The following is a 23,587-nucleotide window of genomic DNA, read 5'->3' as shown; positions in this document are numbered from 1 at the left end:
GTATCACTACTTGTCATAACAAGCTGTAACGTCACCTTAAAACTAGTCTCTGAAACTATTTATAACTGAGCACTTGATTTGATTGGCATGCAAGAAACCTTAAACCACTTTATGGACTTTATTTTTATTCTTTACATTTGATTGCATTCATCAAAATTGATTATACTCTTTTCTGTGGTATTTGTCCACCTGAATATGTGTTTTATTTAACTTTTTACATATTATATGCACTTTACTTTGGAGTCAGCCAGTCCTTAACCGGAACATGTAACAGGGAGCGCATAACTTTATTCCACCTGCTGTGTTCACTGCCCATTTTAAGATCCCACTATTTGTTTTCAAATCAAAAAATGGACAATCATTTCTAAAAGACGACTTTTCATGAAGAATACCTAAGGTAAATTCACGTCATTGGTGTGCATTCCAAATGAACCATCTGAATGTATATGAATAACTATTATTTCTATTTTATTATATTATATTTTATATTTGTATTATATTTAATTATTATTGTATTTATTTTTATTTTATTTTTATTTATTAAGCACATGGAAGGATAAAACTAAATACAAAAATTTAAATAACTATTTGAATAACTATTATTTTTATTATATTTGATATTTTTATTATATTTATTTTTGTTGTATTATTATTTATTAAGCATATGGAAGGATGAAACTATAAATAAACAGTTTTATATGGTGTCCATGTTGCATCTATGTAATGAGGTCATGTCCTGGGAATAAATAGAAGTTCACTGAATGGGAAATCTTTCCAAATGATCAATTATGTGGGCTGACGTTAATCAAAGAGAGAGGCAATGCTGAGTATCGGTACACTTGCCCACACAACCGGGGGCGTCAGATGGACGAAAGCCAACCCAATTTTCCTTGCAGAACAGTGGAAAATGGCCAACAATCAACTTCGTCAAACAGGTTTGCACGCTGTGGATTACTCAACTATTTTTCCAGCGTGCCCAACCAGTCCAGGCAGATCACTCCTGTCACGTTCATTCATTGCTATTTGTTCATTTATTGTGCGCGTGTGGAATATTTGGGCAACTTTCCCCACAACTTGTGGGACTTGTGTAACGACAAACTCCCCCAAGACAAAGCTGGCTTTTGATGAACGCCAGCCACATCCAGGTGGACCCTAGTGACCTTTCTTTTTTTTTAACCGCACTCACCAGATTCTTTCTCACTGATCCTTGTCACGCATATTTCCATTCGGCCTTCCCCAACCCCGCTTCAAATTCCAAAGATTCTCAATTTGGAAATGAATGTAGTCTAAAAGTGGCAGAAAGTGCCACCAAGGCTCAGAAACATAAAGCGACTGATGCTACGTTAGCGTAGCAACATAATACCCCATAAATCAAAAGAATATAAAAGAGTAAACAATGACCTTGCACGGTTGAGCCATGTTAGAAAAATGCAGAACCAAAATAGACTCTTTGCGTGTGGTATCATCAATTATTTGCAAAGCAAGTGGAATTCCATCTATCCATGAGCCAAACTGCTTCCTTCGTATGCGAAAACATCAAGAATGTCTTCGTTCCAGGGAATCAAATGATTGACAACCGGTTTTCAAAAAGAACCGGTTTTAATTCCCATCTCGAGATCTTTTGAGTTGGAAGCAGCTGATGACTTTTTGGACCAGCTACAAGTTTTCATCTGAATTTGAAATCGGTTGTTGCGGTTACGTTCATTTCGGCCAATTATTAATTGTACGGGTTTGGGGGTTTGCCAATATTGGGAACTCTGTTTTTCTAACAGATGCCTGTGTCTCAGTTAGCTCAGGGTTAAGAAGCAAAGACTAATATGGTATATTTTATTTAAAAAAAAAAAAAAGTCTTGCCCCCATTTTACAGCAATTGCGCGGGGTTAATTAGTTTTTCAGGAATTAATTGAGTTGAGTAGCATCAACCTAGAATATAAATACTGAAAAATAAACTATCAAATTAACTATTTTTCTTCCAACGTAGTCAGTGGAATTGCATCAAAATGTATTTAATTTGTGAAACACGATCGTAATGGATGACTGCAGGGCATTGTGTGTTGTGTAAAAGTGTGTTGACGTCTTCACGCCTCTTTTTCAGCCTATTGGCTGGGAGGAAGTAAACCAGGAAGTTTTGACGGGCACCTGGGGAAGGTGATGACAGCAATGCTTTGTTACGACAAGATCTTGGGGAAAGTTTAGCAATCAGGCTACCTGGCAAACATTTATGACGTGAGCCATTTGGGAATGAACAGTTGTCGTCACAATTGAGGAAGTAAAGCAAATGACGAATTCAGTGAACCCCAGTTTATTAATATGATGCACAGCTACCTATGGAATTTAAAAATGGGTCATCACGCTTGGTTTCAATTTATTTGAATTTATTCAAACACACAAAAATCTGAATCTAAAATTTCACGCTATAGCAGGGATGAAAAAGATGAGCAACGATTTAGTGGGGATTGACTAACTAAAAAATATAGTCATAATTATTATTCAAAGTTCTTAACTGAAGACAAATTGTAGAGCAAATTAAGTCATTGCAAAAATGTATGACTTGTCTGTCTAATATTTTTATTGTATATAAATATATGAATTGTAAAAAATATATTGATTAAACATATTTAATTGTAAGAAATTATATTATGTATGGTTGAGTGACCAGGCACTTAGCCAGCTGGTTTCCCTTTCGTGTGCGTAAAAGAAGTTCTGGAAGGACCAGTTCTGATAATGACATCAGGCGAGGCCTGACCAATGGGAGGACACTTTTCCGTGACGTCAGCCTCGCGGAAAAGGCAATTTGTAGCAATTTCAAGGTTCATGCCACAAGTCAATGCTTAGGGGGAAAAAAGAAAACCTAAGGAGGGTTTGCAATGAAATTAAAATAGTGGGAACAATTCTATTCTTGGATTTTATTTATTCTTATACACTGGAATAAATTCAAATGAATTGTTTGGATTGCACTTTTTAAAATCAGCATACAAAATTATCAATTGAAAATTCATAAATCAATAAATGATTGGTATTTTACCTACAACCGATGTTATAATTAGTATCTCTCAATGTATAACGTATACAAAATCCATAAATGCTTTGCAGTTTTATATAGAAAACTAAAAAAATTAACCACATTAAAAATAGTAAATACAATCTTTAGCTTGAAAAAAATCCTCAACAAAGCCAATATAACAATAAGCATTAACATTAAACATTAAAATAAATCAATAAACGACTTGCAATGTGACCTATTCCAATAACATTGAAAAATAAAATAATATTTTTTTTAAAACATGACAATATAATACATGATATTCAGTTTGCCCGGCAAATTAGCAGTAACATTCATTTCTGATTCACAACATATTTTACTTAGACGGCATATTTCTAGAATATAAAACTGATTACACTTTTGAAGAAGTCTATTCATAGAATAATTAAAATTACTTAACACGGGTGTGTATTGATTAAGGTATGCTATGTGTGTGTGTTTATTATGATGTCACTTAATAGTGACTCGTGAGCCGCTTAATTGGCCGCTCAGCAATTCAGTGGTTTGTGTCGTCGCTGCGACGTCACACAAAGTGAAAGTGTTTGTTAAACGCGAGGAGGAAACAGCGCTACCGAGTGGCCAGTCAAAATATTGCAGTTTGGATTCACCTACTGAACCCAACCAACAAAACAAAGTGAGGTACAATGTGCTCAAACTTGCTATTTTTCCTCGCTCGTAATTGACAAGATGAGATTCACGATATAATCTGTTGATCTCAAACCTGTACTCCGCTCGAGTTAAGTCAAATGTCTCGAGTCCCCCGCCTCCGCTAATGGATCTGAAAGGCGCCCCAAAAAGTGTCGTCGGTTAGAAAGTCTCCACTGATATTAACGCTGACGCTGTCCCCCTCCCGGAGGCGCACCATCTTGGCCAACCACACGGAGCCATGGGACGTGCCCGCCGGGTAGTAGCCCTCAGCCAGCTTCCTGATGCTTTTGCCAGACGTGGCGTTTTTTGTCACAATCACACGTTGCTCTCCGCTTCCGGACTGTTCAGTGAAGGTCACCTGGGCGTACAGGAAGTAGACGCCGTCCCTCCCAAACTGGATGGAGTCATCACGAAGTTCTAGGGAGCATTGGTCGCATGTGGGTAAGCTAGACTCCCAAGGTTGTCCTTTAGAAGCTGCGGGGAAAAGAACTTTGTGAGAACTACAAATGTGCCTCTATACTCCAGATGGACACATCAAATCATTTTTTGTGGCATTCCTCAGGGATCCTTTGCGAATCCCCTAAACCTCATGCAGGTATTTGTGAATGTTACATCATGATTGCTTTCCAATGCCACATTCATTAACAAACAAAAAAATAAGTCCAGAATTGAAAGATCTGCCGACGCTTACGTTTCATGATTTGTATGTATGAATGAGAGGAACCTGGGAATACCCCAACGGACATCAACGAAGCTCCTGTAACAAGAAATATGTCCAATTTAATGATTTAATCTAGTAGACAATTAGTTTTGTCCCACCAACGTAGATAAATGAAAGTTGACGTACGTGTCGGATTGAAATTATTTCCACCGCTCAGCGTTGTGCCTTCTCGTAGTTCCACGAAGGCCACTTGTTTGATGAAGTAGCCGAGCAGCGCACCCACGAGCAGAACGGCCACGGTGAGGAAAGTGAGCCATACCTGCAGCAGAACCTTCTTCATGGACCACGGCCGGGAATCCATTCTGTTACGTGACCATGTAAATACAATTCAGGCGAGAATTAAAAGATCGTTTCGATTGTAGTGATACAGGACGACATTTTCAAAGAGAGCATCACTCACCTGCTGTGTTGTTGCTCTCGCTGTCTAAATTCATATGTCGCTCGTCTAAATTTTGTACCACATTTTCTTTTTGTGGTCAAACAGAGAGGAAGTGAGGGGGGGCGTGGGGGGATGCGGCAAGTGAACACGTAGGTGGCTCCGATACCAAATGCCTCGTATCGTTTTTGCTGAAACTAAGAAACGTGATGTAAAACCTTTATAGGATGCCAGTGTTGTTGAGTAAAACAAAAGTGAATTGAATTAAAGTTTTTTTTTTTTTTTTTTTAACGTGAAAAATGTTAAAGAAAGAAAGTGTTGTGGTGTGATAGAAAGTATTGATCTAAAAACATTTACTTGTGTGCCGCTTTGTATCGATGTGGGCGGTGTGAAATTCCCATGTTTATAGGTCACCCTGTTATTTTACCATCGAAACCTTCGAGTCTTTTTGCTTTCACTGGACGACTGAATAAAATAGCGATAATAGCAAAGAATACTTTGAACTCCAGCAGCAGCTTGCGGGGTTCCTCAGGGCTCTTTTCCGAGTCCCCTGTAATTTGTGATCAGTTGTGGTACATGGATAAAAAAATTTCAATGTAGTAAGATTTTAATGATGGATCATTTTGTGAGGTTGTATAATGTGAGTCCTGTAACATATTGCATCCTTTTCCAAACCATCTCATGCAGGCAAGTTTCTCTCACCCCGAGAGATGAGTCAAACGTATCGTTTCACTTTAAGGTTGTTTCGTTGGGGAATTCCCTCGCATCCAGGCAGCGTTCTTTTGGATCGTGTAAATGTCACCAACTTTCTCCTTACTCATCTGTGTCAAGCGCACACACACTGACAAATAAACACAACAGACGCCTACACCGTTCACAGTGTTGCTTACCAGGTGCTGTCCCTTCTAACATGAAAATATTTTTCATGTGTTTACCCCCTTTTGCCCAAAGTGACCTGGCATAGCTATTATTAAAAGTCTCCATTACATTTTTGGGGATAGGCTGGAACATGGCATAAAATGAAAAGACACTGTATGTTTAATACAGATTTTATTGTGCCTTGCTTATGTGATGCTTTTTTTTTACATTTCATAATTTTACATGTGGTCAATTCATAAATTTTAAGATGGCAATATCTCAACATTTTTTAAACGGAAGATAATTAATTGGCAATTTTGGTACAGATTTTACAAACAAACATGAGGAAGATGTTTGTGGTTTGTTCTAGCAGGCTGAATGTGATCCTCGAGTTTGACACCCGTGTCTTAAGAGTCCCCCTTGAGAACGGTTAGCAGCTCGCCACTCTCCTGAAGCTCCTTGACAATGTCCAGACCTCCGATGAGGTCGCCCTTCACGTACAACTGTGGGAAGGTGGGCCAGTTGGAGTAAGTCTTGAGCCCCTGGCGGACTTCTTCGTCATCCAGGATGTTGAACGTGTTGTAGTCCACTCCGGCGCCATTCAGGATCTCCAGGATCTGCCGGCTGAAGCCGCAACGCGCCGCCTCCTTGCTGCCCTTCATGAACAACATCACTGGGCTCCGGTTGATGGCCTCCTTGAGTCGATCCTCAAGGGTGACAGCCTTTGGGCAGACGCTCTCCAGCTCGCCGGACTCGGCCAGCTCCTTGGCGATGTCCAGGCCGCCCACCAGATCGCCTTTGACATACAACTGCGGGTAGGTTGGCCAGTTGGAGTAGGTTTTCAGACCCTGGCGCACTTCTTCGTCGGAGAGGATGTCGAAGGTGCTGAACTTGATGTTTCTCTCGTTGAGGAGGGCCACCATCTGCCGGCTGAAGCCGCAACGGGGCTCCTGGGCGGTGCCCTTGATGAACAGCATGCAAGGCGCCGCGTTGATCAGCTTCTTCAACCGCTCGTTTAGGTCAGCCGGGCCTCGTTCGGGCTCCGAGTCCCCGCTCGCTACCAGGCGCTGGACCTTCTTTGTGAGCTCCGGAGCGTGGGCCCCGTCCATCCGGTCCACTTGCACGCCGCCCTTAAAGAGGACAAACGTGGGGACGGATGCGATGGCGTACTTCTCCGACACCTCAGGCACCGCTTCAGCGTCCAGCTTGACGAATGCTGCTTTAGTATATTGCTTGGCCAGCTCGGTCAACACTTCGTTCATCTGGCCGCACTGGGGAGCCCATGACGCTTGGAAGTGAACCACCGCGAATCGAGAGCCATCTTTGACCAGGATAGACTCAAACTCCGCTTGAGTTTTCGCCTCCACGAAGTTCGCCATGTTGCTGCTAGCACCGCTTCCGGTATTCTGTAACTGCAACTGTGACATCATTTTCGACCTCTTGTTAAAATTAATTATATAAATTAATTAAAATAGAGGAACTGTGACATTTCCATTCTGTCATTTCCAGCGTCTCCACCAATAATGTATTTATTTAAATTTAATTGAAATGTGAGTCGTTACTGCGAGGACGTTTCTGTCTTCATTTTTACGTCACTTCCATTACCCCGGTATAAGTGCTAGCTAGCTCGAGACGCTAGCCGGAAAGCGTTTGGAATTGGGTGATAAGAAACAGAAGTGTACGGCAGATAAGTGATACGACCAGAGTCGCCATTAAGGTAATACGGTATTTTTTTATGTAAGCGATAGCCATTGCGATAATAGTTGAAATAACGAAAATAAGAAATACTTTGTTGTTGCTTAACGTTAGGTCAGGGCTCGGCTCTTGTTAGCTTCGTTGCTAACTTCGGTCGGTAGCTCCCGTCAGCTAGTACGCTGAGGAAGAGGCGACTCGTGTTTTTTTTCGTTCAAGTATACCCAATTGAACGAGTGTTTTTCCAACAATATTTGAGTAATATCAGTTTGCAGTCGGGGGTTTCCTACTCTGCTAGCTAGATGATTCCTGACCGTCAATCTAGTACATACAGGTCAAAACAACGGCGCTGATGAAAGTGGCAGCCTTTCGAGAAGCAACGTGTTTAAGCCAATCATTACATTTATTAGGGGGAAAAAATCTGCCAGATTATGTCTCAATATTGCTGTTGTGATCATTTTTTAAATTTTAATCTGTATTTCTATCAATCCAGCCCTCTAGCTAATATTTCTGCATAGTAGAACCTTTAGGTGACACCAAAAGTTTGTTGGGCAGCCATTACATCCTAAATAACCATGAGATGAATGTGAATATTGAATAGTAGTCTGTCGTGCTTTTTTTTTTTTGTAACCTTTTTGTATTTTCCAGGAACACCATGGAGGAACAAAGTGCAGACATAGAAGTGACAGTCAAAACATTAGACTCTCAGAGCAGAACCTACACTGTTGGTGCTCAGGTAAATGAGAAAGTAACTCCACAATGGGCTTTCAATTTCAGTATAGGCGTCTGATTTGTGGTATTTTCCCCCTCCACTTCCTGTAGTTAACTGTAAAAGAGTTTAAAGAGCACATTGCGTCTTCTGTGGGGATTCCCATTGACAAACAGAGGCTCATCTACCAAGGTCGAGTCTTGCAGGATGAAAGGACCTTGGCAGACTACAGTGAGTAATCCACACATTGTGTCACAAAATAAAATGCGACGCTATTCGATGACAACTATCAGATACTCTGCCTCTTCAACATTTCCTGCGTCTTAGATGTGGCTGGCAAGGTGATTCACTTGGTGGAGCGCGCTCCCCCTCCACCTTCCCAACCTGGCTCGGGGTCTGGTGGCAGTTCAGCCGAGAGCGGTGTCGGCGGCTCATCATCATCACAGGATGGGCCTCAGGCTCCTCCTCCACATGACCGCAACGCCAACAGTTACGTCATGCTGGGAACCTTCAACCTCCCCGTCAACGTCATGGACCCTCAACAAATACAAGTACGACCCGTGGACCTTTTTAGTTTTCACAATTATTGTCTTTCCAGTTTCCAGCGTTGATTTTTGTTTTCCTTCCCTTGTTTAGATGTCAGTTCAGCAGATGGTGTCCGGCATGGGGGACAATGCGAGGAACGCCAGAGTGACAACTAGCACTGGGGTAATCCAAGCGATTGGTCAAGAAGCTTTGTGGCGGTTAGGTAATCTAGACGCTGGAGTCATTTCGTCCGCCTTCTCCCTTTCAGAACAACGGCTCGGTGAATGTGCACATTGACATGGATCAGCCGGTGCAGAGCGAACCTCGGCTGAGGTTGGTGCTCGCTGAGAACATGCTGAGGGACATCAATGACCTCATCGAAAGAATGGAGGTGAGACACCCCCCCCCCCCGAGTCTAATTCAGGCTGTTTGTCAAGTACGGTATTCAAGTTCCCTTGAATTGAGTAAATTGCATTTGTGTCAGGGCCGGACAGCTGACCCGTCCGCTCATACCCAAAGAGAGACTCCATCCTCTGCTGCCCCGCCTCCTCCTTCGTCTTCCTTCCCCACCTCCACCCCGACTCCTTCTGCTCAGCCGATGGACTTCTTCCCTCCACCGGTGACACAGCCACCCTCCGCCTCCTCTGTGCCATCTGAGGGACCGACGCCTCAACCTGGACCCCAGTGAGTCACCCTCACACTCGTGTTGTCGCTTCCTTATGTCTTATGACAAGTAATGATTGTTTTTCTTCGACTAGACACCCCAGCCCAACCGAGCTGGCCGAGATGTTGTCGGAACTGCGGCGGGTGGAGGAGAGGCTGCAGCCCTTCATCCAGAGAGCTCACACCATCTTGGAGACGGCCACCTCTGCAGAATACAACAACAACACAGTAGGACTTAAAAGCTTCTTTCTTGTCATATAGAACATATGTGAAAATGATTCGGCTCATGATGTCAGTTTTTATCCAAACTCAGTCTTTTTTTCATGCTCGCAGGAAAGAGAGGACAACCAGCAGACGCTGGTCCTCACATGGGAGTGTCTTCGTCTCTTGGGCAATGCCCTGGTGGCCCTGAGTGACCTGCGGCTGAATCTCCTCAGCCCCGTGCCACGCCACCTTCACGTGGTGCGACCCATCTCCCACTACACGGTTCCTGTTACGATGCCCGGCGCCGTGCACCACCACATTCCCGTGCAAGTAAGTTTGAAAGTAGACACTGAAGGCATGTAACCAAATACTTTAAGATTTTTAGGTAGCTTTTTATTTATTTTTTCCAATACTTTCTTAGGCATCTGTACTACATACCATCGGGCTGGGGGGTTCTCCCAAATCAAAAATATATGTTTGACACATTTTTGGTCCAGTTGCGGGCAATGTTGTACTCAACCTATTTACAGACTATGAGCACCCTCTCTTGGTGGAAAATTGAAACTGCAGTCAGTGAGATTTTCCCTTTAAGGGGCACAATTAGGTGTCGCATCATTGATTGTGTGTTTGGCATCGTTTTTAAACTGAACACATCTCCCTCTCACAGATGAACCTGGGCGCCACCATGGCCGCCGCAGCCAACGGCACCGAGGGACAAGCTCCTACCGCCCCGCCGGCCAGCCAGTCGGAGCAGGCAGGTCAGGGACAGACCTCTACCCCACAGACTTCCCCGTCCAATCAGCAGGCCGGACAGGGACAGGGCCAGCCTGGCCCCCGCGTCATCAGGATCAGCCACCAGGCAGGCCCGGTGGTCATGATGCAGATGAACACGGACGGTGTGTTGTCCCGTGCCTGTCACTGATGGAATGTTTCTGACACGGCATGGCTGCCAATGCGGGATTTTATTGGTTAAATGTGACTTCCCCCCCCAGGATCAACATAGTGGTCATACCAGTGTTCTTCTTGTGAAAAAATGGGTCTATTTTGTGATATTTGTGCATGTTGTGTGTGTAGGCACCGGCCCAAATCAGACTGCTGGTCATCAGATGCCAGGACAGCCAGGTAAAAAAACACATTTCCCCAGTTCAGGTACCCTTTTCACACTGGCTAATACTCTTTTCGATTTCCTTTAGCTGGTCTTCCTCCAGACTTCATGCGTAATCTCATGCAACAGATTACGCAGTACGCCACGGCGGTTGCGACCAGCGCCGCCACCGCTGCCGCCACTGGCCAGCCAGTCCCGCCGCAGCCCACCCCTCCCGGCTACAGCTCAACGGCCAACTCCTCAGCCACAACCACGGGTCCCAACACCCCGACTACTACGCCCACTGCGCCGCCGCCTCCCCCTCACGCCGGCCCCCAACCCCAGGCTCGAGTGGTCTTCACCCGACCCTCCTTTGCTCCCAATATCCCTCTGCCGGCGTTCGGCACCCGAGGGACTACCATAAACGTTAGGGCGGCCTTGCCGGGCCAGCAGCCAGGGCTGGTAGGAAACATTATAGGCTCTAGTTGTGTTTGCCAGTTTCACTCATATTTGCTCTTATAATTGATTGGCTTGTTTCCAGGCTTTCAACGCTACCGCTGTCAACCAGATGATCAGTGCAGTGCTTGGTGAACTTCTGATGCCGGGACAAATGGGCAAGTTTATGCATTGCATTCATTCATGGAAACATCAAATGATTGTTTTATTTGTTTTTACAAACCTGGAACAGTTCTCTGACATCTCTTGAAGAATTACAGCACACTTTTGGTTTTGTCAAAATGAACCCATTTCATGGTGCTGGTTTTGCTAAAACACCAAACGGGCCAAACTGCACACAGCAGAAGTGTTTCTTCCCTTGAATGTCAGACATTTTTGTTTTCTTATTTTCACAGCGAGTCAAATGGCTCACACCTCCTCTTCCACCACGTCAACATCCTCCTCCACATCCTCCCAAACGTCCTCCACCTCCTCCTCTTCGTCCGTCTCCAACGGCGACGGCAACACTGCCAGCCCGCCAAATCAGTCAGAGGGCAACGGTGGCGATCAGGCCCAGCAGCGGCCTGAGATGCAACCGGACCTCGGTCAAATGCTTGGCTCGCTTTTCGGTGCAACCGGTCAAGTGGGGGCACCCTCCGTCACGGTCACCACCTCCAGCATTCCCCACCTCATGAGGGGGGTGGCTGACTTGATGCAGCAGGTTTGTGTGCTTTTCTTCTTGAATGTTTTACCATGTTGTTTGTAGGTCTGTATCTGTACTCATCTGCAAGTCTCAGTATTTTTGCCACATGAGACTGACTTGAGCCTCCTTCGGGTGTCCATTTCCAATCTCTTTTCCACCCCATGCAGCCCATCTTCTCCCAGCCACCGCCACCTCCTCCACCCCCGACCAGCGGCAACGGCGCTGCCAACACAGGCTCCAATCCAACGGCCAACTCGGCAGCGGCGCCTGACCCCCTCAACCCGGAACCGTTTATCGGCATCGTCCGCGGTGTCCTGACCAGCATGATGGGCTCACTCGGCCAGGGGCAGAATGACACGGAGAGCATCGCTCAATTCATGCAGAGGCTCTCGCAGAGCACCAACATCTTCATCAGCCCAGAGGAACCATCTGGTTGGTGACACCATTTTTCATTTGAATATTTAAAATGAATCTTTTTCACCCTCGTGTCATTGACAAAGCGCAATATCACGGTTCCCTCATTCTGTGTCTTTTGCGGTCAGGTTTCTTCGGCGAGCTGCTGATGTTGGTTTGCCAGACGTTCACCATGTCGGACCTGGTCATGCTGCTGCATGGCCATCACCAGCCGCTGGGCCGCATCCAAACCCAGCTGGCTCAGTTCTTCCGCCAGAACTTCCTCAACAACCAAGAGCCCACTGATGCAAACATCGCCGTCAGTACCGCTCAAATTCCATTTGCGTTAAATTCCCATATATTCGAATTGAATTCCAACAAAATAAGACATAATCAACAGTAATCTTTTTATTTTTATTTTTTATTTTTACAGGCCGCTGCTGACGCCATTGTGCAAGAACTGGAGGAAGACATTACTGAGAGCTTTGTAAGTATAGTTTTTGTTTTTTTTGCACTAAGCTGTCCTTACTATGCTTTCTTGTGGTCATGTTTTTTTTTTCTAATGCTCACACACAGAGGGAATCCTCAGTCACCGTGTTGGAAGGCGTCAATGTCACCCAGACCAACATGTCCTTCTTTAGACAGCAGCTGACACACATCGCCACACACATTCTTCGCTGTACAGGTGTGTGAATGTTGTGCTCAGCCACTCGCGTCTGTAGTAGCATTTGACTATATTTGTATGATTCTATCACAGATGATTCTTTCGGGCTTCGTCTGCTTCAGCTGTGCAACCAGGCTCTGTTTGAGTGCCTTGCACTCAACCTGCACTGCCTGAGAGGAGACCAACGCGCTCTGACCGCCGTCATCAACCACCGCATCGTACGTGGACAATTGTCATTTCTTCCACTTGCACTTTTGCCCTATCTTTCATTTTCGAACTAACTTAGTGATGCGTAACTTGCCTTTTCACTTTGTGTGTACTTCCAGCGGAGAATGTCAAGCGACGTCAGCCCGAGCCTGCTCAACTGGATGACCAGCATGATGACCATGAGGCTGCAGTACATTCTGGAGCACCTTCCCGTCACCACGGAGCAGATCCAGAATTACATCGTTCACACACAGGTAAATGCTTCGGTGAGCTCTAGGCTCATTTCACGTATACCCTTGGGCGCCGCATTTTCATTCTCTCTCTTTGACTGATTGGTACAACTCATTAAGAAGCCAATTAATGGATTTTAAATATCTAGAAAAGAAGTTAAGTCATCCGCAGGTCACATGCCGTATGTCGAGGAAGTCTGTTATATCCTGTTACGTTGGCCATCTTAAATGCTCATAAATAATGTATGACATTTTTCTTTTCACAGAGGGATCAGTCCGCCGCGACCGACACGCAGGAACCAGAACAGACACAAAGTGCAACGGTAAACCGTCTGTCTTTTTCTCCTCCTTTCTAATTCATGACTTAGGTCTGATACTTAAACAGACGCTTGAGGTTTTTTCTGCCTTTTTTTTTTTTTCCCCCTCCTCCCTGAAGATGAGTGAGACCCTCTCACCGGCCGCCGCCACCACAGCAGAGGAGGCCATGTTAGTGTCGTCGTCACGGGAGACCAGAGCGCCGCCCGCCGATCTGGGCACCACGGGCGGGGCTGCGCCGCTGGGCGGTGACAAGGCAGCGGCGGGGGCCGATGGTACCAGCGAGGTCTCTGCCGGAGAGTCGGAAGCCTGGGCTGCCACCGTTCCTCCTGTGAGAGCTTTTTCTTTCATTGCAACCTGAATTGATTGTTAAGAAGGATTTTGTATATGAAATGAGGGGTGGTGCGTCTTTTTACAAACCATATCTCTGTCTAACCGAAGCCATGCTTGTCCAACTAAACATTCAGGTTAGCTTCAGAAAATGGATGGTTTGTTGACAAGCCCCAATCTAAACAAATGTATTGATTCCCCTGCGAGGTGATGATTCGGGTTTTATTTATTTTTTGCAGGAGTGGGTGCCCATCATCCGTTGTGACATGATGACACAGAGAAAGATGAAAGCCCAACCTCCACTGTCCGACGCCTACCTGCACGGTATGCCGGCCAAACGCCGGAAGGTGAGCAACGATACATCTGTAGTAAATTTGCGCACTGTAAATTCACCTCCTTCCTCACTGCAATTTTTTTTGTTTTATTTGTTTTCTCTCAGACGGGACTGGGCAGCGGGAGTTTGGTTTCGCTGTCGGACGCTGTGAGCCAGGCGGCCAGGACAGCCGGCGTGAAGCCCATCACGTCCAGCGAGCGTTTGCAGGAAGAGATGGACTCACCCGATCTGAGTGAAGCGTACTCGGAGCAGGTAAATGCCGCACCGCACACGACAATTTAGCTGAAACTCTTTCATTCACGAGTTGACATCGAAATGGCTACTACAGTGGACCCCTGTTAAAATCCCTCTATGGCTTGTTTGTCTTTGTATTGCCGCACAGGTGAAAGCAGACATTAAAAAGCGAGTGCGGGATGACGCCGACTTCAGCGCTCAGCAGTTCCCTGACGCGCACAGAGCCTTCTTGTCTGACTCGTAGTACCCTTGCCGTCGTCATCGCCGACCCACTCACACAATGCTTTATGCTCTCCCTTCCTTCCTTGCATCCTTGCTCCCTTCTTCCCTTTCCTCCTCTCCTTTTCACTCAGCCCAGTGGTAATCACAGAATGCTAATAGTGCCTATTTATTATTGTTTTGCGCGTCGTTTGCTCCCAACTGTTCTCAATGTTCTGATTTGATTCGACTGAGGCCGATTTAGGCGCTTCTAGTTGTTTTTGTGCATTCCTGCTCCAGTTCTTTTCCTTTTTTTGAACCATTTCCTAAGTTGAGCCGTCAACCTCTCAGCCATCTTTCAAGACTCTTGTTCCCTACACCAATGTACAGTAAAACCTTGATTTTAACCAAATCCCACTATTAACAGCAAAGGCAAAAAAAAAAAAGACATCGCTTGTGTCAAATGTGATGCATTTGACCACCAGGAGGCGCTGCACTATTCCAGTTATGCGCACTCCAGTGCTTTTGTGTCAACCTTCATGGACGGTATGAACATTGTTTTTCGTACATGAATGTACAGTAATGCTTAATAAAACAACCTTGGTTTGATAAAAATTGTCACACTATTGATTTAAGGCAAACATTTGTTGAATAATTTTTAGTGGGTTTAAATTGGTGCTTTTTATTACTGTAGTAATCAACAAGGCACCGTTGAAAATGATAGTTTGGGGGTTGAAGATAATTTACTTTAGAACGGAGTCATTTTTTCAAAATCACATACTTTAAAATTAAGTCAAACGATACTCCAGGGAAAGATGTTTGACATTTAAACAGATTTTCACACTTGCAGGTCAAAGTACAAAACGGGTTAAACCACCTGCTCAACTTCCTGCTCATCATCCTGTTGAGTCAGGTGAGCGCTCATCCTCTTTTCTCACCAACCAGACGCCAAGACCGGTTTGATCAACAGATGACTCACGCCCATGCGTACACGTCGACACAGCACTCAGTGTGACATTGCCGTTGGTTCACACGTAATATCGTCAAGGTACGGTGAAATTCATATAAACTCACATCTAAAATTGAACTTAATCCCTTCCCGCGTGACATCCAATGCCGTTTAAAACACTACAGTGTTTGTATGTGCATGTAAAAATATAAACACACAAGGACCGACATAAATCTTTATTGCTGAACACTCCTTTGGAAGGACAATGTTGAAATAAGTAAATATATTTGAATGCTCTCTAACCCATGAAATATTGAAAACCAAACAATTTAAAAAAAATTGAAAGTTGTCATCAAATGTGCCTTAGTGTTGTGACAGCGCAGTATAGCATGCTACCCTGCTAGCATAGTAATAAATGTTTTCTTCCATGGCGTATAATACCAAGGGAATTCAGTGTTGTGACATATTGACAGTCAAGCATCTTAAGATAACCTCAAAGATCCTTTAGCGTCCTGAGCTCAGACAGAAGGAACTAGCAGCTAGCATGGCTACTTTAAACGTGGCAGTCTTTAACCACTGTAAACAGGAAAGCCATACAGCAAATCTCAAATCCAAAAGGCAAGTAAATTGATAATTGGAGCAGTGCAATATGTTTATTCTAAAAAAGAAAAAATCTACAGAAAGGCTCCAGGATTTGATCGAGGGTCTTTTATGTTTCTGTAGCGACGGGCCAGCCAAACGCCAAGCATCTGTCGTGGAAAGACAACATTGTAAAGTATGTTTCAGAATTTAACAACAATAAAAGTTAAGATGTTTTATCCATTATGATTAAAAGAAAATGCTAAACATCATTCCTATTGACCTCTGTGAAGCTGAAGAATAGTCCGATACCACCCACAAAGCGCAGCACTTCCCCGGCATACTTCTCGATGATGTCAGCGCATGTAGCGCACGTCACTGGTGGTTGCTGGTTAAAACAGCTCTTTGAAAACAAAAACAAAAAGCATTATAAGAGAGCCTCTATTGTCAAGTTTGGCTACGTTTTTTCTTTTACCGCAGCGCAGGTTCTGTCGTAGTCCACGTGGTAGAAGCCGCAACAGTTAAGAGTTTTCTCCACATCCATCTGCGTCGCCTCGGACTTATTCCAGCCCACCTCCAGTAGATGATTCTGTCAGGGTATCGGGAAGTCAGTCAAGTCCGTCACAATGTGGAGCTACTGGAGCGAAAACCTTACCCGTTGGTTTACGTTGAGGGCCAGACAAGCACATGACACAGACAGCTGCACCACAAACACCAGGGATAGGACGATCATGTACTGTTATGTTAAGGAAGCACCATAGACTTGATGGAAGTATATCAAAAGTGGCCTCAAAAAAACATTCGGAAACATTTGCATTTTCAGCTCCTTGCATTGTCAAAATACCTTTTAAATCCAGAATATGAGGACTTTTGTCAGCTCAGCTGGAAAACGCACAAGGATACGAAGAAGAGCAGCACCTGGTGGTGCCGCAAGGCGCCGCACAGCCCCACAAAGGCCACCAGGAGCAGGAAGATGCCGACGCAGATCACACCCGCCACCACCTGGATGCTGGACACCAGGCCGAACCATTTGCCCCAAGCTGCTACGCCCACTAGCAGCAGGCTCACCAGCTGAGGTAACGAAACAATTCATTTTTAGATTAAAAAAAAAAAATGTGGCAAAGTACAGCTCTTTGCACCTCATCGGTACAGCACTAATTTGAGTCATTCTTCATAGAGGATAAATATACATGCTTGATTGTCTTTGTGTTGCTTTATCATTTGTGTTCCGTTAAAGCACCAACATAGATCTTAAATGCTCTCTGTTCATATAAAAAATGTATAGTCGAATTAAATTTTAAACTGTCAGACATTTGTTTTGAACCTTTTTAAATATAGAAATACAACACGATTGAAAGCCCCTCGTTTTGGTCAGTGCAACAATGTTAGACAATCCCCATTATAAGTTAAATGAGGAAAGGTTAATCGTATTTTGAATTCCTCCACCCAAAACAAAAAACGACGAAATAAGATACCAAATGTACAATTCCAAATTTTTAATGTAAACTTAGTCAATGAAGACTCCAATAAATTGGGAAGAACAGCCCTCATTTAAGAGTTTAGTGCAAAGACGATCGCAGTCATTACGCAATAAAAACAAAACAAAAACGAAGCCCAGTACTTACCACGTATAGTACATTGAGTGCGCAAAGGGAATTTCTCGTGCAAACAAATCCTCCGCAAACCATCTCTGCCACTCAACAATTTCAGACTAACTCAATTCTCCAATATCCACTCTCGCATTGGACACCCAGCGTTGTTTATTTCATTCCTGTAATCGTGTACAGGTGTTTGTCATGTGACGTATGCACACTTCCTCGTTGACGTCAGCGACGAATTATTTTTCCATTGTTTTTATTTGGGCGTGGGGGTTAAATTCCATCCTTGCGAAACGAAATCGTGATTGTTATAGCTTTAATTAATTTTCATCATTAATAAAACTATTTGGAAATGTTTGGCTCTCTATGACGTCATTTTGAGTTTAGACGATGAAATCTTTGCGATGTAGCGACATCTGGTGGACAAAATAAACAGCTGACGGATGCGAGCCAACTTTATCTCTAATCACTCGATTGGAACTGTACAGAATATAAACGTAATGGAAGCAGAATTATCTATTTGTTGTCTAGTTAATGTGATAGTATTTATCCCTTTTAATCGATTTGATTAGAAGACCAGCACGTGTCGGAGATAACCCCACCCCACCAAAACCACGACACCAAATCACATCGCGTCGGACAAATAGAAAATGCAGCAAAAAGAAGAACTTGTAGGTCTTACTCACACTTGAGTTTCATTTTTGCCTCAAAGCTCTTAACACTTTGCTAGTTGAGATGAGGTCAAACTTTTTGCAGGATTAGTGGTATTTTTATTCCCCCATTGAGTCATGGCAGAAGAACTCAATTATGTGACAGTCAAGTTCACCTCTCACAGTAAGTCATTTCACACTTTTCTTTTGATGTTTAAGAATATAGAAAGTACATTCATAACAACAAATGTGTTTTTCTATGTACAATATACAACAGTTAGTAGCCACTTTCGTCCACATCACATTTTCCATTCATTCATCCACTGGGTGGGTTCACTATTTGGCAAAGACAACATATGATATTGAAAACAACATGTGCTTCTTTTTTCCAGGCTCGCCAAATGACACTGTTATCTATGAAGACGTAAGCAACGAGCTGGAGCGGTGGCCGACTCAACGCCACGCCGAAGGTTTTTCGGAAACCTTCTTTAATGATGCCTTTCACACACTTGGACTCTGTTTCAAAACTTACTAAAGTGACTTTGTTGCGTCCAGAGAAGTGCGGCGACGAGGAGGAAATCTACGATGATGTGCGGTCAAAAGAGTTACCGTGCAGCGTGCCTCACATCGTACAAGGTTTGTCTTTATTCTGTTCTTTTTTTTTTTTTTTTTTTTTTACTTGGTCAATGAAAATATTTTTTTTGCTTTCCTTCTAGAAAACCTGTCTAAAATATCACTCCAGACGCCTGCCACTTTGGCGGCTTACGTTCTGAGCGTCCTTTGTGTCATCCTCATGTCTGTCATCATTGCCCTCACCTTGCACAGTAAGTACCCCTTTTGTTTTTTTCTTACTCCTGAGAGAATCTTGCTTTCTGTCCATTCAAAGTCAAAAAACAAAAAAACATGACTGATTCAATTTATTGCTTATTTTTTAATCTCCTAAATCTCTAAACTGTTGGGTCACGTGAATCTGTTTCTGTGCCTGAAATTGAAAATATTAAAAAAAATGTCCCTCCTTATTTTGTGTTCGATTTTACACTAACACAAACAACCAAATCATCAGTCACTTTTCTTTTTTTCATGTTTAATGAACAGTTAAAAAAAGAAAAGAAGTATTGAGTACTTTTCCTCCTTCAGTGAACGGCATCCTGGCCGAGCAGCATCGGCAGAACATCAACCTGACGGCTCAGAACGAGTACATGCGGGCCGAGCTGGAGCAGATGAGCGAACGAGCCCAGAACCTCAGCAGGGAACGGGACCAGCTCAACTGGACCTTGGGCCAGGTCTCCCGGTTTGACTATTTCCCTGTCATCGACTACTGCCCGCAAAAAGGTCAGCACGCTCACCAGGGCCACAAACAGGTTTCCATGGTGATGCTATGCTATGATTCATGCTAACAAGCTAACATACCTTAATACCACAACACTGATCAATTAAATTTTAAAATGAAACTCAGTCTTTTATCAGGGTTGGTTTTTTTTATTGTGTATTTTTCATTATATGTCTTGGATTTAAAACCAAAAATCACTTTGTGGATGTTTTTTTATTTGAAATGGTAATTGTAGATGTTGTATTTGTGTTTTGTAGTTTTAAGCCTGTGCAAGCCGTGTGCGAACGGCTGGCTGCAATTTGGCTCCAAGTGTTACCTGTTTGGGCACTACCTTTACTACTCCAGCTGGAAGACCTGGGAGGGAAGTGTTGACGATTGCAGGCGGATGAAAGCACGCCTGCTGCTCATTGAAAGCCAAGAAGAACAGGTGATCCTTACATAACTCATACTGTATATCATTTTAAATGGTAGGGGATCTAGTATACATCCCTGTGGGACGCCTTACATTTATTTCTGTTCAAATCTCCTACTATATATTTATAATTTGTGCTCAAGAGTTAATTATTTAAATCCTGATTAATATTCGTTATTTTCTTGCTTGTTCCAGGATTTTGTCACGAATCATACGTATTACTACGACGATGACAAGCACGGATATTGGATAGGGCTGAGCAAGAACTTAATCTCTGACAAGTGGAATTGGAATGATGGACGCAACCTCACTTTGTCGTGAGTAAACAAACACCAATAACACACGGAAAAACATAAGGCAGAATAAAATTGGCCAAGTAGATAGCTGGTTAGCTTGTAAGATAATTACAGAATGAGAAAGCTGTTGAACTAAATCTGAGTTGTTAGCTCGCTGGCTCTCGAGCAAAATCAAGCTCAGCAGATCAGCAGTCTCATTATACCAATAAACCAAATAAATTGATTCAATATTTGCCAGATGCAAAGCAACAGAGGTCACCTACACCTTCGGCCAACACCTGCATTGATGTCTCACGGAGTCCATTTTGTGTGGTGTTTAGATTCTGGAGAAAAGAAAACTACAACTTAAAAAACAGCTGTGCTCTGACGACAAAGTCGCTGACGTCAAAATCCCTGGACAACTGGAGCAAAGCCAAATGTGACATGAGGAACAGATACATCTGCCAAACCCATGCCATCACCTGGCCAGATCCACACTAACACATCACTCCCTTGCACACACAAAATATAATCCGTGTCTTTTGTGGAAGCGTTATAGTACAAATTGAGTTGGTTGCTGGTTTGCTTCTGAGCTAAGTAGAAAGCTTGCAGGGTCCTTTTTTCCCCCTTGACTTCACAACTCGGACTTTCCAGTCCAAAGTGGCGCTCTAGTGCACTTTTCATACTCGGAAATGGGAAAATTCCAACTTCCTACGTTCCTTGAATGCAGCATAAGGCCTACAGCCAGTTAACATCCACGGTAATCACACTATGGTTTAATGGACAGATTGTCAATTAATAACTAAAAAACTGACAAAGGAGTTTAAATATTTATTTTGTTATGAAATCAGCCCAGTGTGAGTTACACTGATATTTTTCGGGTCGGTGGTGTGAAGTAAAAGCAAGTATTTAGCAACCACGTGTTGCGCAACAATGGAAAATAATCCGCATACGTGTGTCCCAATAGCATTCAGTGTCATCGTAGGCAGGGGAAAAAAAATAAACAAAAAAAACCACAGGATTGCTAGATTGACATTTTAATCGAAAATCCAAATCCTAATGTGAGGATAAAAAAATGAGGCAGCATGTTGTGTGTTCTGTTTATCAACAGATTCTCTAACGCAAATCTCTGACTTCCTCTATTTTAACCTTGTTTCGTATAATACTTTCCGAGAAGTTGAGTTGCCCAATCCACCTTTGCGCCATGTCCTGTTCATTTCAACAAATGTAAACTATTAATAACCTCAAGGTATTGGGGAGAATAAACTCAAATATCCTATTCAGGCCATTGTCAATTTTGGGTGGCTACGACAAACAAACATTTTGTTAGCTCCTAATTTCAACTGTTTGGACCTTACACAAAAAAAAGAATGGAAGCAAAGATTTATTTAGGGTGTTTAAAAAAAATCAGAGAGACAAATTCAAAAAGTTATTCTTTGGACTTTTTCTTCTTCTTTGTTGGAGGTGATGCTTGAGGCTCCTCGCAAATGTTTGAGTCTTTTTTGCTCTTTTTTCTTTTCTTCTTGACTTGATGTTCAAGCGGCTCTGCATGGTTACTCTGCTGTGTTTCTTCTACTGAAACTTGCTGCTCTCTCTTTTTCTTCTTTTTCAGCAGCGGAGTGACATCAAGCTCTGGATTTGGAAACTCTCCGTTTTTCTTCTTTTTCTGCTTCCTCTTGTGGTTCTCGTGACCGTTTTCGACGCGTGTCGTTTCCTCCTCTTCATCGGTCCTTTTCTTTTTCTTCTTTTTGATTTTGATGTCAGTCGGTTCAGAAAGTGAAACATGGTGGACATTTAATTCTTCAGTCTTCTCCTTGGATGTCTTCTCGTTTTTAGTCTTGATTCCTTCCTTCCGGTCTTCAGTCTTTTTACCGTATTTGGCCATGAATTCGGCCTCCTGCTGCTCCAGCCGGGCTAGCTTAGCGCTCATCTTCAAGCCGTGTCTGGCTCCTCTGGGGGGGGGGGGGGTAAAAAAACAAAACACAAAAGGAGCATTTACAAGTCTTTTAGTCCTGAAGATGTGTTTCCACAAAATAAATAAACTAACTTGTGGGCAGTGCGTCCTCCGCAAGCCTTCATGAGGTTGCAATCAGACAGCCTGGAGGGAATCAGCAAATGTTTTTAATGCATCTAATATCAATTTGATTCATATGATGCACAAAAGAAATACAGCAAACATATTCTTACTTGGCAATGGACGACAGATCTAGTTTATCTTCCTCCTGGTCCGAGCTGCTGCTATCACTGTCGACTGCTCGTCCTGGCTGCTCCTGACCAGACAGAAGTGTTGCCGACTGAAGGGGGCAGTCAGTAAGTTATTAGTTCTCGACACCTCACGGAAAACCTTTGAGTGTTTTACCTTGACAAAGCTTCCGTAGATTTTGGCTTTAGCCAGTGAGGCCTTCCGAGGCTTCTTGTTAGAAATCACGCCACCGTCTTCTTCACCGTTCTCAGTCTTCTTTAATGAAATGCCATCCTGGGGATCAAAAAGGTTGACATTATTTCTTCATGAGTGAAACTGGCTTTTACTTTAAAACCACCAACCTGATGGGATTCCACCTGCAGGCTGGATGAAGCCTTGTTGAAGACGTGATCCCACCACTGGAAAGTGAACTGCTCTCCTTCTTGGTGGCCCACCTGACACAAAACAAGTGTTTAGTTGCCATGTGCCCCCACAATAATATCAACAATCCATAGTCCTCACCCCGCCTTTGTTGCATTTCACTTTAACCTTGATGGGTTCAGATATACCGTTCTCATCCCGACCCAGTCCTTTACCTGAGGATTAAAAATACTAATAGTCACGTCACGGTACAGTGGTTGTCAGTGGCAGTAGACAAGTGTTAATAATACAATATTTGACCCTCTTTCCAGCCGTGACTCTTAAGCAGCTGCTCGGCAAACCTCAATCCGTGGCCCTTTTGCACAACGTCAGTCATCTGTAAGAAGAAAAGGTTATTACACCATGACGCTAAATGATAATAAAAACATCTTGTAACATTACATTGGTAACATTTTCACGGCGATCTTTAAATAAAACAAAAGTTGTATATTGTCACGTTAATTCCGCAAACGTAGATATGAAAATACAGCTGAAACCTTTAGAGAAATGTAACATGCGGCTTCAGCAGGAGGCCGACATGACACCGGAAATACGTCACGAGATGTGCACCATTGTATACTTCCGTGTTACATCGTCAAGAAAGTGGTACGCGTTTATCAAACATT

General features: G+C 43.5%; 6 protein-coding genes across 13 annotated transcripts; 2 read left to right on the top strand and 4 right to left on the bottom strand.

The window, feature by feature from the left end:
- Nucleotides 1-3,280: 3,280 nt before the first annotated feature.
- lta (lymphotoxin alpha (TNF superfamily, member 1)) lies at nucleotides 3,281-5,103 on the bottom strand. Of its 2 annotated transcripts, XM_037273806.1 has the most exons (4): nucleotides 4,813-5,103; nucleotides 4,539-4,714; nucleotides 4,383-4,448; nucleotides 3,281-4,165 (listed from the first exon to the last, which is right to left on the bottom strand). In XM_037273806.1, the coding sequence occupies exons 2-4, from the start codon at nucleotides 4,711-4,713 to the stop codon at nucleotides 3,813-3,815; spliced, it is 594 nt and encodes a 197-aa protein (XP_037129701.1). In that variant the 5' UTR covers nucleotide 4,714; nucleotides 4,813-5,103; the 3' UTR covers nucleotides 3,281-3,812. The 2 variants fall into 2 exon arrangements, with proteins under 2 accessions (XP_037129701.1, XP_037129702.1); XM_037273807.1 differs by having other exon boundaries at nucleotides 4,539-5,103.
- An 856-nt stretch (nucleotides 5,104-5,959) lies between these two features.
- Nucleotides 5,960-7,065, bottom strand: glrx3 (glutaredoxin 3). Its single transcript, XM_037274057.1, has one exon. The coding sequence runs from the start codon at nucleotides 7,023-7,025 to the stop codon at nucleotides 6,054-6,056; it is 972 nt and encodes a 323-aa protein (XP_037129952.1). The 5' UTR covers nucleotides 7,026-7,065; the 3' UTR covers nucleotides 5,960-6,053.
- Nucleotides 7,066-7,220: 155 nt separating this feature from the next.
- bag6 (BCL2 associated athanogene 6) lies at nucleotides 7,221-15,184 on the top strand. 4 transcript variants are annotated; one of them, XM_037272856.1, is made up of 25 exons: nucleotides 7,221-7,363; nucleotides 7,987-8,074; nucleotides 8,161-8,278; nucleotides 8,375-8,598; nucleotides 8,684-8,755; nucleotides 8,841-8,963; nucleotides 9,057-9,256; nucleotides 9,331-9,463; nucleotides 9,569-9,769; nucleotides 10,107-10,197; nucleotides 10,514-10,561; nucleotides 10,633-10,985; nucleotides 11,065-11,137; nucleotides 11,375-11,679; nucleotides 11,829-12,093; nucleotides 12,204-12,373; nucleotides 12,488-12,541; nucleotides 12,631-12,739; nucleotides 12,812-12,936; nucleotides 13,045-13,191; nucleotides 13,422-13,478; nucleotides 13,592-13,801; nucleotides 14,040-14,147; nucleotides 14,240-14,386; nucleotides 14,517-15,184. In XM_037272856.1, exons 2-25 carry the CDS (start codon nucleotides 7,994-7,996, stop codon nucleotides 14,610-14,612), a joined length of 3,510 nt encoding a protein of 1,169 aa, XP_037128751.1. In that variant the 5' UTR covers nucleotides 7,221-7,363; nucleotides 7,987-7,993; the 3' UTR covers nucleotides 14,613-15,184. The 4 variants fall into 4 exon arrangements, with proteins under 4 accessions (XP_037128751.1, XP_037128750.1, XP_037128748.1 ...); XM_037272855.1 differs by having other exon boundaries at nucleotides 10,107-10,335; nucleotides 13,045-13,179; XM_037272853.1 differs by having other exon boundaries at nucleotides 10,107-10,335.
- Nucleotides 15,185-15,736: 552 nt separating this feature from the next.
- Nucleotides 15,737-17,898, bottom strand: tspan13a (tetraspanin 13a). Its single transcript, XM_037272863.1, has 6 exons — nucleotides 17,720-17,898; nucleotides 16,998-17,165; nucleotides 16,750-16,830; nucleotides 16,570-16,683; nucleotides 16,378-16,497; nucleotides 15,737-16,264 (listed from the first exon to the last, which is right to left on the bottom strand). The coding sequence occupies exons 1-6, from the start codon at nucleotides 17,780-17,782 to the stop codon at nucleotides 16,190-16,192; spliced, it is 621 nt and encodes a 206-aa protein (XP_037128758.1). The 5' UTR covers nucleotides 17,783-17,898; the 3' UTR covers nucleotides 15,737-16,189.
- A 269-nt stretch (nucleotides 17,899-18,167) lies between these two features.
- Nucleotides 18,168-21,634, top strand: LOC119135355 (C-type lectin domain family 9 member A-like). Its single transcript, XM_037272862.1, has 8 exons — nucleotides 18,168-18,526; nucleotides 18,735-18,812; nucleotides 18,898-18,978; nucleotides 19,059-19,166; nucleotides 19,480-19,674; nucleotides 19,930-20,099; nucleotides 20,280-20,401; nucleotides 20,701-21,634. Exons 1-8 carry the CDS (start codon nucleotides 18,481-18,483, stop codon nucleotides 20,858-20,860), a joined length of 960 nt encoding a protein of 319 aa, XP_037128757.1. The 5' UTR covers nucleotides 18,168-18,480; the 3' UTR covers nucleotides 20,861-21,634.
- gpatch4 (G patch domain containing 4) lies at nucleotides 21,369-23,568 on the bottom strand. 4 transcript variants are annotated; one of them, XR_005100549.1, is made up of 9 exons: nucleotides 23,459-23,568; nucleotides 23,223-23,298; nucleotides 23,064-23,137; nucleotides 22,904-22,996; nucleotides 22,719-22,835; nucleotides 22,547-22,653; nucleotides 22,407-22,457; nucleotides 21,734-22,311; nucleotides 21,369-21,664 (listed from the first exon to the last, which is right to left on the bottom strand). XR_005100549.1 is itself a non-coding variant. In XM_037272858.1 (8 exons), the coding sequence occupies exons 2-8, from the start codon at nucleotides 23,296-23,298 to the stop codon at nucleotides 21,789-21,791; spliced, it is 1,041 nt and encodes a 346-aa protein (XP_037128753.1). In that variant the 5' UTR covers nucleotides 23,459-23,568; the 3' UTR covers nucleotides 21,369-21,788. The 4 variants fall into 4 exon arrangements, 3 of the variants coding, with proteins under 3 accessions (XP_037128753.1, XP_037128755.1, XP_037128756.1); XM_037272858.1 differs by having other exon boundaries at nucleotides 21,369-22,311; XM_037272860.1 differs by having other exon boundaries at nucleotides 21,369-22,311; nucleotides 23,411-23,525.
- Nucleotides 23,569-23,587: the final 19 nt, after the last annotated feature.

The sequence above is a fragment of the Syngnathus acus genome, chromosome 16, assembly GCF_901709675.1.
Source record: "Syngnathus acus chromosome 16, fSynAcu1.2, whole genome shotgun sequence".
NCBI classification, from domain to species: Eukaryota; Metazoa; Chordata; class Actinopteri; order Syngnathiformes; family Syngnathidae; genus Syngnathus; species Syngnathus acus.
The sequence above is the reverse complement of the archived record's forward strand: the minus strand, read 5'-3'. Positions and strand labels throughout refer to the sequence as shown.